At 37.0% G+C, this 13,295-nt stretch overlaps 1 protein-coding gene across 6 annotated transcripts in view; it reads left to right on the forward strand.

The window, feature by feature from the left end:
* Positions 1–13,295, forward strand: part of TENT2 (terminal nucleotidyltransferase 2) — a 59,615-nt gene that overhangs the window by 13,910 nt on the left and 32,410 nt on the right. For 5 of the 6 annotated variants that reach the window (XM_060093088.1, XM_060093092.1, XM_060093090.1 and 2 more), the window contains 2 exons: positions 11,523–11,637; positions 11,729–11,820. In XM_060093088.1, the coding sequence (XP_059949071.1) occupies positions 11,523–11,637; positions 11,729–11,820 (207 nt within the window). Of the gene's footprint in view, positions 1–10,044; positions 10,127–11,522; positions 11,638–11,728; positions 11,821–13,295 lie in introns of those variants that run through there. The other variant, XM_060093093.1, reaches the window with a different exon arrangement.

The following is a 13,295-nucleotide window of genomic DNA, read 5'->3' on the forward strand; positions in this document are numbered from 1 at the left end:
GATAGGTGGCTTAGCATGGTTGGATGCTGCTGCATGGGATATTAAAAATATACAATACAGAGTTGAGATATGCTGGCTTGTGGAGGGCACTGAGACAAGGCAGTTAAAAGTGGCACTCTGAGTCAGTGAGTCTGCTGTTAAGATAGACTCAGAAGGAAATACACCAGCAGAGAGCTGTGTGAGTCTGGGCGTATGCTTATCAAGTGGGAACCCTGGATATGGATGGTTATTTTTAGTTGTCTTAGATCTATAAGGACTCCTGCCTATGAGCAGCCAAGCTGAGGGCTTTTTTTTTTTTTTTTTCTTGTAAGGTTATAATTCCACAATTTCAGCTCCACATACAAATCAACCCAATTAATACATTAAATTGATACTGTTCCCTTATTTACCAGTCGTCTGTAAGCTAATCAGTATTGTAGAAAAACATGTTGTAGCTGAACTGGCCATATATATTTCAGAAGCAAGGCTGGGGCCAGAGATATGAATCCTGAAGTCACCTGAAATAGAAGTGACAATTGAAACTCCTGAAGTAGATTAGATTCTGTATTTTTTTAGTATCCAGCAAATATTTGTGAGTGCCAGCTATATGCTACAATGTTGTGCTACAACATTTTGGTAAACGTACCTGGTCTCTTTAACATGTACATACGGTATAGTGAGAGGGAGAGCCATTAAAAGATAGTCATGCAAATCGCAGTTTTATTTATATATTTATAAGTGGTATAAAGGAAAATTGCAGAGTGGTAAGAGAATTTATTTGAAGTTTCAGTGATGGTCTAGAGGAGGTAATGTTTGAGCTGAGATCTGAAGGGTGAGTAAGAGTTAACTAGTGAAAGAGTAGTGGGGGTGGAGAATGCTTTAGAGAGAGAGAACAGCATATTTGAGGGTCCTAAAAATTGTAGAAGGGAGCATGGAGTATGCAAAGAACTGAAAGGAGGCCAAGGTGGCTAGAGTTTGATTGGTTTAGGGGTTTTTTAAGTAGGAAAGAGATGAGTTAAAATTATTCTGACTTCATTTTAAGCAGTTGAACAAGTATGGATGTAGGGAATTTATGGTTGGGTACTAGGTGAAAGGTAATGGTGCCTTGAATTAGGAAGTGCTGGTAGTTAAGATGAAGAAAAACTGGATTTAAGCTGTGTTGGGGGAAGTGAAATTGATAGGATTTGATGATGGATTAGAGATTAGGTCATCTAAGCATCTGCATCCTGGGATGTTTAGCCACATTCCTGGCTTCAACTCACTAGATGCCACTTATCGCTGGTTATGACAACTAAAAATATCTATAGACATTGCCAGATGTCCCCTGGGGGGCAGAATTGCCTCTAGTTGAGAACTGCTGGTTTAGATAGAGAAGAAAATATTGACGATTACTCCCAAATTTCGGGTTTCTATAACTGGATGCATGGTGGTACCATTCACTGAGACAGAACAAAATGCAAGAGGAGCAACTTTTAGGAGTATGTGTATTTAATAGGAATTGAAGGGTGAGCAGGGATGTCATGAGTTCTGTTGTCTTAAATGTGCATTTGAAACATCAAATTAGATATTTAGAGTTGATAGTTTAATGCATATAGATCTGGAATTTAGAGGAAAGGTATTGACCAGAAGCGTACATTTGGTGATCATTGGCATGTAGATGATAATTGAAGCCAAGAGGATGGGTATGATTGTCTAGGGGGAGTGGTGAGCCTGGATCCAAGACTGATTGAAATAGGTTGAGGAAAGGGTAGGAAAACAGATACGGAAACTAAGCTTATTTACAACTGTTTTGGGAAGTTTGGCTGTGAAGAGGAGGAGCCGAAGATGGGAAGTTGGAACAAAGGAGTTTTTTTGTTTTGTTTTTGAGGTGGAAGAAACTTTAAGCACATATAAATGTTTATGGGAAAGATTCCTTAGAAGGTGGAAAGGGCATGGGTCCTGCCTATAGGTGGAGTGATTGGCTTTAGGTAAGAGAAAAGCTTTTTGGAACTGGAGGATATAGGAGGACAGGATAGGTGTAGGTAAAAGGAAGATAGGTAGATTTGTAGATACGGTATGGAGAAGTTAACGGAGTTTCCATAGTTGAGTGGCTTCTTCATGTTTTCTCTCTGAATTACTATGCAAGGTTATCTGTTGAGAGTAGAGAAGATGAAATGGGATGTCTGAGGTTTAAGAATAGTGGAGAAGGTTTGAAACAGTGTTTGCTGGGTAGTGTAAAGAGCTCACTTAACATTGGTAATAATGAATTTACTATTAATAATAATAAATCAGTCAGCTGCTTTAGTAAGTTCCAGGGAAATATTTTGTTAGTAGAAGTTTTAATTAGTTTGAGAATTAAACCTAAAAGATTAAATTTTTGAAAATGAGTACGTTCTGAGTTTAAAGTTTTCCTCCATTTTAAAGTCTTTTCTCTGTTTTTCAAGTTGCTATATTAGCAAACAGAACCCTTCTCAGTAAAAAAATCTGAGGTACTTTTCTGGATTTTAACTTTTATTTCACTCTAGCTTTTAGGTGAAGATATGGTTGCCTGAACAAAAAAGAGGCTGTAGAGGAATCAGAATTATCTGAACTCCTGAATTCCATCTATAATAACTGATTTTTAAAAATTCTGGGTAGTTTGAAGATATTATGTGAATTGAAGTAATTGATTTTGAATTTTGAGTTGAGATGAGGATAGGTTGAGGTTTTCTTGGTACTGAGTATAAAGTAAAAAGATGATTATGAATGAATTGTTCAAGATTTCTTGTGTAAAGTTCAGTTTTGGAAAGGAGCAAATTTTATGGAACCTCTTGGCACCCTAGGAGGAACAATTTGGGGACAGTTATCTTGCAGATTTTTCAGAGGCTCTATCTTTAAAATTTTCAATATTCCACCTTATTTAGAAACGGAACAAATGTATATGCCCACATCTCCTATCAGTTTTTTTCCAGCTTTACTGAGATATGAGTAACAAATAAAAATTGTATATATTTAAGGTATACATGATGTTTTGATGTATGTATATGTTGTGAAATGATTACCATAATGAAGATAATTAAGGTGATACTCATCACCTCACAGTTATTTTTTTTTGTGATGAGAACACTTGAAATCTACTCTCAGCAAATGTCAAGTGTACAATACATTATTATTAACTGAACGTATTCACTGTAATTGTATATTATGACTCCAGAAGTTATTCATCTTATAACTGAAAGTTGTACCCTTTGAGCAGTATTTCCCCATTTTCCTCATCCTACTCCTCAGCCCCTAATAACTGCCATTCCACTCTCTGCTACTGTGAATTAGACTTTTTTAGAGTCCACATGTAAGTGAGGTCATGCAGTATTTGTCTTTCTGTGTCTAGCTCATTTCATTTAGCATAATGTCTTCCAGATTCATCCATGTTGCAAATGGCAGAATTTCCTTCCTTTTTAAGGCCAAATAATATTCCATCGTGTATGTATACACACACACACACACACACACGAACACACACACACACATTTTCTTTATCCATTCATCCATCAGTGGACACACTTAGGTTTTCTCCATATCTTGGCTACTGTGAATAATGCTGCAATGAACATGGGAGTGCAGATTCCTTGTTGAGTTAGAGACTTTTTTCCTTTGGATATATACCCAGAAGTGGGATAGCTAGAACATATCGTAGTTCTATTTTTAATTTTTTGAGGAATCTCCTTGCTGTTTTCCAATATGGTTGTACTTCCTATGAATACTGTGTAAGGGTTCCCTTTTTTCCACATCCTCGCCAACACTTACCTTTTGACTTTTTGGTAATAGCCATCTTAACAAGTGTGAGGCGATATCTCATTGTGTGTGTTTTTTTTTTAAATTTATTTATTTTTGGCTGTGTTGGGTCTTCGTTTCTGTGTGAGGGCTTTCTCTAGTTGTGGCAAGCGGGGGCCGCTCTTCATCGCGGTGTGGGCCTCTCACTATCGCGGCCTCTCTTGTTGCGGAGCACAGGCTCCAGACGCGCAGGCTCAGTAGTTGTGGCTCAAGGGCCTAGTTGCTCCGCGGTATGTGGGATCTTCCGAGACCAGGGCTCGAACCCGTGTCCCCTGCATTGGCAGGCAGATTCTCAACCACTGTGCCACCAGGGAAGCCACTCATTGTGGTTTTGATTTGCATTTTCCTGATGCTAAGTAATACTGAACATCTTTTCATGTACCTGTTGGCCATTTGTATGTCTTCTTTGGAAAAATGTCTCTTTAGGTCCTTTGTCCATTTTTAAATTGGGTCATTTGTATTTTTGCTACTGAGTTGTATGAGTTTCTTATATATTTTGGATATTAACCCCTTCTCAGATATATGGTTTGCAAATATTTTCTCCCATTCTTTATGCTGCTTTTTCATTTTGTTGATTTTTTTTTGCTGTACAGAAACTTTTTTATTTGACGTAGCTCCGCTTGTTGATTTTCGCTTTTGTTGCCTATGCTTTTGGTGTCAAATCTGAAAAATCATTGTCAAGACCAAGGTCATGGAGCTTTCCCCTTATGTTTTCTTATATGAGTTTTACAGTTTCAGGTCTTACAATTAAATCTTTAATCCATTTTGAGTTGATTTTTGTGTATGGTGTAAGGTAAGGGCCCATTTTCATTCTTTTGCATGTGGATATCCAGGTTTCCCAACACTATTGAAGACTATGCTTTTTCTATTGTATAGTCTTGACACCTTTTAGTTAACCATGTGTGCATGGGTTTTTTCCTGGGCTCTCTATTATGTTCATTGGTCTGTGTGTCCATTTTTATGCAAGTACTATACTGTTTTGATTACTATAGCTTTGTAATAGAATTTGAAATCAGAAAGTGTCATGCGTCCAGCTTTGTTCTTCTTGCTTAAGACTGCTGTAGCTATTCTGGGTCATTGGTGGTTCCATGTGAATTTTAGGATTGCTTTTTCTATTTCTGTGTGAAATGCCACTGGAATTTTGATAGGCATTGCATTGAATCTGTAGATAACTTTGGGTACTATGGACATTTTAACAATTTTGATTCTTCGGATCCATGAATGGGGATATCTTTCCATTTATTTGTAGTCTTTAATTTCTCTCACAAGTGTTTTATAGTTTTCAGTGTACAGATCTTTTACCTCCTTGGTTAAATTTATTCTTGGGGCTCTATCTTTATAATGTATGTGTCTGTCAAAAAAGTTTTAAAGCCACTGAGAAGTAAATTCATGTAGAAAATCTAGACCAGGACTTAGCACAAGAGATCCTCAAATGAAAGCTTGTTTTGTTTGTTTGTTTTTCATCCTCCTTTTATTAGGCAATTCTTTCTTGGCTAAGTTCAGATAATAGTATGTGCTTAAAAGCAGTCAGGGTTCAGGGAAAAAAATCAGTAATTCAAACTGCCTAATCAGTGTACCAGTTGATAAATTAATCAAGAGATTAATTTATCTTGATTACGATAAGCCAATAAGGCTTATCTTAATTGGCTTATCTTGTAAGCCAATGAAGGCTCTACATTGTGGCCACACACACAAAAAAACATAGTAATTTAACACATTAATAAAGAGTGGGTTGTTTTCAGCATGACATTTTCCTGATTCTGTTTTATTTAATTTGAAGAGAAAGGGAATTCAGTATCAAGAATGAATTTAAACTTTTATTTCATAACTAGCTTTATTTTACTCAGTAATTGGTACTAGCTTTTTCTACAGTTACATGTGTAACAAAGATTGTGGCAATGAGAGAGCCTGAGAAATTGCTAGTTTTTGTTGAAGTGTTCGTGAACTAATGACCTATTTTCTGTACCATATTTAATTTTATTTCTCCTGTCTTGAAAGGTCATTGTTAATTTGTGTTTGTTGTTTGTAGATAGCACTTATATTTACCCCAAACCCTGTTACCAATTTTCATGTATTATAGTAAGTTATCAGGTCTTGATACTCCCAGCTGAAAGGTTTTTTCACTTTCTTTTACATGGGGACCCAGCTAAAAGGGACAAATGGAGAATCTGCTGAGAATACCATGCAAAAGTTATACCTTAAGCTTTCTTTACTGACACATTTAAAAACTTTTCTGAATCTAAATCCATCTAAATCCATACTTAACTTGTCTTTAATGGCTTGTGTTGATCTCAGACAATGATAACTTTATTGGTAATTTGGTTTAAGCCTGAGTTTGAGGACAGGTTATAATATTTTTTAGTAAAAAGGAACATTGATATTTGGACCAAATATTAATTTTAATATTTTAAACTATTATGTAAATCTTATTTTTTATACAATTTTGAGAAGATATAATTTTTACATACAGTGAGAAATAGATATCTTCTACAATTAATTTTAAATTAAAGTAATAGATCTTGGCAGGCAGCCTAAACTGGTAGTATTGTAGAGATTTAAACAACTTTAAGAATAATGTATTTACAGATACTTTGTTGCAATAGTTTTTTTTTTTTAAACTAATGATTAGGAAAATTTTACTTTCGAAGGAAACAAAAACAAAGTCTTGAAATGCCGTTATGCATAGTCAGCTTATTACATATATGATCTGAATATTTGATGCTTGATATTTAGCCAAGGAGATTTCATATCATACATTCCTCTATTTTTCCAGAATTATAAGACCACTGAGCCATCTTCTGAAATATTTCTCTAAATTTAAGCAAGAGAAGTCTTGTTTCAGCATATATGTGCATTTCTTTTGAGTTTTTGTCTTATTTGGACTCTATATGTCTGGTGTAGGATAATCAATAAGGTGGCAAGATAGGGAGGAAAATTCATTTGTATAACAATCTACTAGGTCTCCATTATAGTAGTACTTGAGAGAGAATAAATGTTCTACGAATGTAGAATGTAGAAAAAAGAAGAGGAGCAAATACATGGAATTTCATATTTTCTACCTAGTCATAAATTTTTCCATATGTGTTTCTACATGAACATGATCATTCAGATGAAAAAATTTTTTAAATATAATAACATTTCATTTGGGCATTGTTGTAAAGAAATTTCTTGCTTTTTTTTTTTTTTTTTTGGCCACACTGTGCGACTTGCAGTATCTTAGTTCCCGGACCAGGGATTGAACCTGGGCAACCGCAGTGAAAGCACCAAGTCTTAATCACTGCACTGCCAGGGAATTCCCAAGAAATTTATTTCTTTTTGTTATTCAACAAATGTTGAGTACCTACTCTGACTTGTAGCAGTTTTGATCTGCCTAACGGATTCTCTAGATCATGGGCTTGGCAAACTTTTTCTATAAAGGGCCAGTTAGTAAATATTTTAGATATGTGAGCTACATGGGCCCCCTGTCACATTTTCTTTTCTTTCTTTTTTAAACAATGCTTTAAAAATGTACGGATCATTTTTAGTTTGCTGGCCCTACAGAACAGGCCAGAGGCAGTATTTGGCCTACAGGGCCAAATACTAAGTGGATTAATACTAATTAATACTAATACCCTGCTCTGGGTGGATAAAACTTAATTATTCAAGCGCCATTTAAAATTTTATATTAACCACTTTAACTGGAAGCCTTTTTCAAGTCTTTTTGTAAAGATGGATGCCTTTTAAAAACTTTTTAAAAATAAAGCTTTTTATTATGGAAAGTATCAAATATATACAGAAATAGAATATAGTATTATAAATCCTCATAACACCAAGCTTTAACAATTACTGACATTTGACCAATCTTATTTTGTCTATACCTCCCTCCCTTCTTATTAGTTTGAAGCAGATTCCAGGTATCATCATTTCATTCATAAATGTTTCAGTATTCTGTTTTGTTATTTTTTTTGTCTGTCATTTTCCTAGGGCTATACTGTTTTGATTACTGTAGCTGTATGGTTAAGCCTAGAAGTTAGGTATGGTAAATCCTTCAACTTTTGTCTTCTATCTCTCCATTTATTTAGGTGTTTAATTTCTCTCATCAATATTTATAATTTTCAGTGTACAGGTTTTGTATATCTTTTGTTTAATATATTTCCAAGTATTTCATATTTTTAACTGCTTTTGATAATGAAAAAAATGTAAATTCCCAATTATTTTTTGCTGGTATGTATACTTTATAGTCAGTTATCTTTTTAGGAAATTAAAACAAGAGAAAAAGCCTTGGTTCTACATATTATATTAAAATGTTCATTAGTTTTGTGGGCATATCTTTCTGGTATGCTTCGTTATCTGTAGGAATGTTACTCTTCTCGTTTTTCTTTTTTTCTTTTTTTTTGCGGTACGCGGGCCTCTCACCACTGTGGCCTCTCCCGTTGCGGAGCACAGGCTCCGGACGCGCAGGCCCAGCGGCCATGGCTCACGGGCCCAGCCGCTTCGCGGCACGCGGGATCCTCCCAGACCGGGGCACGAACCCGCGTCCCCTGCATCGGCAGGCAGACTTCCAACCACTGCGCCACCAGGGAAGCCCCTTCTTATTTTTCTTATAAAAACTTTGTATGTGAATTGACTAGAATCCTTTTTTTTTTTTTTTTTTTCTTTTTGCGGTATGTGGGCCTCTCACTGTTGTGGCCTCTCCCGTTGCGGAGCACAGGCTCCGGATGCGCAGGCCCAGCGGCCATGGCTCACGGGCCCAGCCGCTCCGCGGCATATGGGATCCTCCCAGACCGGGGCACGAACCCGTATCCCCTGCATCGGCAGGCGGACTCTTAACCACTGCGCCACCAGGGAGGCCCTAGAATCCTTTTTAGACATTATTTTTTCAAATATTTTTTTTCTGTCCTCCCATTCTCACCTCTCTTTTTTTTTTTTTTTTTTTTTTTTTGCGGTATGCGGGCCTCTCACTGTTGTGGCCTCCCCCGCTGCGGAGCACAGGCTCCGGACGCGCAGGCTCCGGACGCGCAGGCTCAGCGGCCATGGCTCACGGGCCCAGCCGCTCCGCGGCATATGGGATCCTCCCAGACCGGGGCACGAACCCGCATCCCCTGCATCGGCAGGTGGACTCTCAACCACTTGCGCCACCAGGGAGGCCCTCACCTCTCTTTTTGAGATTCCAGTTCTTTTCTGTTATTTGTGTTTAAGTGAAGTGACTTTTCCTATACTACTTTTAGATGAGGAGAGTTGGATAAACTAGCTTTGCTAGGTTTGTGGCTGTAGGGATCCTCTTCTGTTGCTATGTAGTATTCAAAAAATATACTTTCTGAGACCTTTTCTCTTCTCCTTCCCTGCTTTTTATCTAGATTGGGTTTTTCACTTTCTACAATATTAACGTTTTTGGTTAGATAATCTTTGCTGTGGGGAATTGTCCTGTGCATTGTAGGATGTTTAGTGGCATCCTGGCCTCTCACTGCTGGTTGCCAGTGACCACCCTGTCGTACCCATTCCCCAAATAGGATAACCAAAACTGTTTCCAGACATTGTCAGATGTCCTCTGGAAGTCAGAATCATTCTAGTTTTAGACTTTCTTTCCTTTACACCCAATGGCTCTGTACTCGTTAGTTTAGATTTCTCTTACTGGCAATTTCTCCTTGGTGTGTTGCTGTGTTTTAGAAGGGAGTTTCACTTAGTTTTGAGATTTCTGATCTTTGTGTGATCCTCTTGCATTTACTTGTGAGTTGTAGCCTGTGAAGCTCCCTCCCAGTTTTCGTTGCTATTCCACATCAAGTTGGACCTGCCAATTTAAGGAAGGGGGTGGGAAGTAGTACCTCTAGGCAGTTTGATTTCTGGATGTTCTGGCTTTGGGGCTGTCCCAGATCCCTTTCGTCGTCTTTCTGTTATGTTCTGATACCATGTGGGTCTTGTTGCTATTGGTGTTGGGTCCTAACTGCCAGTATTCTAGGGTTCATGAGTAATTTATAGTCAATTGTGCTGTATTCGTTGGCCATTTTTATTTTGTTCTGGTTTGGTTTGATCTGTTTGTTTTATTTTTCTAGTTGCTTTTTCTTTTTGGCGGGGGTGATGGTTACTCAGGGATATTAAATAATTATGTCTCTTTCACTGCCAAGTTGCCCAGACTGCTTCTGCCTTCTTAAAATGAGGATTCTAAACATGATAAAAGAAACTGTTTTAAATGATGGGTGAGACTTGTGCCTGGTCATGGACTTGGGGAATGGCCTAGAGAGGGAGAGGTTGAAAATGCAAAAGACAGACCAAAAAACTGATGGAATATTTGTGCCCTAGAGGCTACCAGAAGGGATGGATACAGAAGTATTGATAGAGGGATTAACTTTGAACCGAGGAAGAGGACAGTTTGACAGGAGAGGTAAGGAGATGAGATTTCATACAGATAGTAGTTTGCAAGTTTGTAGTTAGGAAGCTGAGAAATGTCACATTTGGTATCCTCAATTTTCTTAGTAAACTTTAATGTGAAGTTATCTGCTAAAGAAAGTGAGATAAGTATAGGGAACTTGAGGAAAGGTGTAAACATTTTGGAATGCTGATGGTGAAAAAAGGAAGCAATATCTAACCAGAGACATGGAAGTAATTGCTGAGAGATGCTAAGGATCAATCTTAGGTTTGTTCTTAAACTATAAATTTGAAAGATACCAATTTTGTGCTTTTTTTTTTAAGTTAGCAACTCAGATATAAGAGCAAAGAAGGTAGTTGTTTGTAGTGAACCTAAAATTAGGATTTTGTTAGAGCATGACAAGGGTATAATGTTGTTAAGGCATGATAAAAAAGTGGTTCAAGGGATGCATTGTGGGGTATAGACGCGTAGAGAAGGAAATCATGCTATGTCAGGAGCTGCTGGGTTGGGAGAAAAGGAAGGATTCAAGAGAATCCAGGTCTGTGTGGTTCTACATAAGGTATGAGGGGGGATAAGAAAGTGAAAATTGGACAGGAGATTGAAGCCAAGATAGTATATTGGAATTTAAAATTTCAGAGGTGAAGAAGTTCTGTTTTACTGTAAAGACCATGTTATGGCTCTGGGAGTGTAACACTGATAAAAAATATTGGAGTAAAAGAAGTTCAGAAATGCCGGGAGTATGTTATGATACTTAGCCCATTTTAGGTAAGGGTGTCACCTGTGGTGATGGCAAGAGATCAGTTGGAGGGGAAAGTGTGAACCAGATAGGTAGATAAACAGGGAGATCTGTCCATAGATGGCCACAAGAAGGCAGGGTTCAGGGCGGTGTTGTAAGAATGGGGAAGAGGGTGGTTTGCATGAGCATAGACAACCAGGGACTTTTCTTCTAAAGTCTGTTGTATTTGGTATTTGTGATATGAATACCAGGGGTTGGATAAACTTCTTCTTTAAAAGGCCAGATAGTAAATATTTTAGACTTTGCCACTCACATATGGTTTCTGTTGCATATTTTTGTTTGTTTTTATAACCCTTTAAAAATGTAAAAACCATTCTTAGCTCATGTCCCATACAAAAACAGGCAGTAACTGAAGGTTGTAGTTTGGTGATCCGTGAATTACACTCATTATGAATTCTCTGTGACTTGTCAGTGATACTTTACTGTGTAAAAGTTGGTAACTATTTCAGTTACTAAGTAATTATTGTTACTTGAATAAAGGTAGTTTTGTATTGGAAAGTGTTAAGGAGATAATATATATTTTAAAAATACTGTCAGTAATTTTATATTTCTCAATACGGTAGTAACTGTTACATTTCTGAACAAAATTTTTACTTTTTTTGTGGTGCATCCAAGTTGAGTCAGCAGATACTGGAGTTATTTGAAGCATGTCAGCAGCAAGTAAGTGATTTAAAGAAGAAAGAACTCTGTCGAACAGAGCTGCAGAGAGAAATTCAGCTGATGTTTCCACGTATGTTTCCTTGTTTTGCATGCCCTTTAAGTACATGCATCCCAATTTTAAATTTTAAATAATGCCATATAATTCTCTTCTGTTTCTCTAGAAAGCAGACTTTTTTTAGTTGGGTCCTCTTTAAATGGATTTGGTACTCGGAGCAGTGATGGTGATTTATGTCTAGTTGTTAAAGAGGAACCAGTAAGTAATGAAACATTTATTCCAAGTGTGTTTCTCATGTTAAGTCATTTAAGAAATTTCATGTAAGAGTCATTGAGGAAAAAAACCTGTTTTGTTTAATTGCTTCTTTGAATTCTCTGTTTATAAGAATTCAAGAAAACCAGGAAATGCTGCTTCTTTTTTTTTTTTCAGGCATGTACACAATAAATGTAACAGAAATTCTAGCATTAATTTATTTCTAAACTGTTAAAGTGAGGTGGTTGCACTGTGTGTTTTTAAAGAGCTCTGCCTCTATTTTGAAATGTTATTAGGTTGGGTATGTTACCAGGATGCAGCAAAGAGGAGGAGCTTGTCTTTATCTTGATATATTTCCTTCCATTTCTATTCTCAGTGATTCTATTTTTAATCTTTATTGTTTTCCCCTTGAAAGTACTATGGGATTTGGAGTATTTTATTTTGAGAATTCAAAAAGAGAGATTTTACTGAAATTTAAAGTAAGACTACTGTGATTTAACGTAATTGTCTCTGATATTTTGACTTTGTTTCTTCTTCTTTAGCAACCAAATTTTGCTATTTAGTATTATGTTTATTTGAATTCCCTGTTAACTGATACTCTTGTGTATCCTTAATTCCACAATAGTTGTTGTTCATTAAGCTGACCTGAGCAGCCTCTTTAATATGCTGAATGAAGTCTCTTCTTTTTTTAAAAAATAAATTTATTTATTTATTTTTGGCTGCATTGGGTCTTTGTTGCCGCGAACAGCGGCTACTCTTCGTTGCGTTGCGTGGACTTCTCATTGTGGTGGCTTCTCTTGTTGTGGAGCACGGGCTGTAGGCACGCGGGCTTCAGTAGTTGTGGCACATGGGCTCAGTAGTTGTGGCTCGCAGGCTCTAGAGCGCAGGCTCAGTAGTTGTGGCGCACGGGCTTAGTTGCTCTGTGGCATGTGGGATCTTCCCGGACCAGGGCTCGAATCCATGTCCCCTGCATTGGCAGGCGGATTCTTAACCACTGCGCCACCAGGGAAGCCCTGAAGTCTCTTCTGAATTACCAAAGATTAAGTTAATTTCAGTGTAATTTTAATATGCCTTATATTCCACGTCTTAAAAAATACAAAAGCCTCTGTTGAATGGTAATATATATTTTTACTATTCCTGTTAGTCCACTAACAAAATTGACCTCTAGTTACTGCAAATCAGAAAGAGATTTATTCCAGGAAAGAAACTCTTGATATTTTTCTAGACTTTGAAATCATATAAAGAAAAACTGAAAAACAAAAGAAAAAAAACCCTCAGAAATAATAAACATAGTGGAGAATACTAGAATTTTAATTAAAACTTTCTCCCATGCAATTAGGTTATACTTAGGTACATCACACTAATCCTCTAGTCTTATTCACATGTCTGAATCATGTTGTTACAACTCATACTGAAACACCATAGACTTGAATCTTATTTTTAAGCAACTCACAATCTAGGTAGGGAAATAAAACATGTTA

Source organism: Mesoplodon densirostris, chromosome 3, assembly GCF_025265405.1.
Source record: "Mesoplodon densirostris isolate mMesDen1 chromosome 3, mMesDen1 primary haplotype, whole genome shotgun sequence".
Taxonomy (NCBI): domain Eukaryota; kingdom Metazoa; phylum Chordata; class Mammalia; order Artiodactyla; family Ziphiidae; genus Mesoplodon; species Mesoplodon densirostris.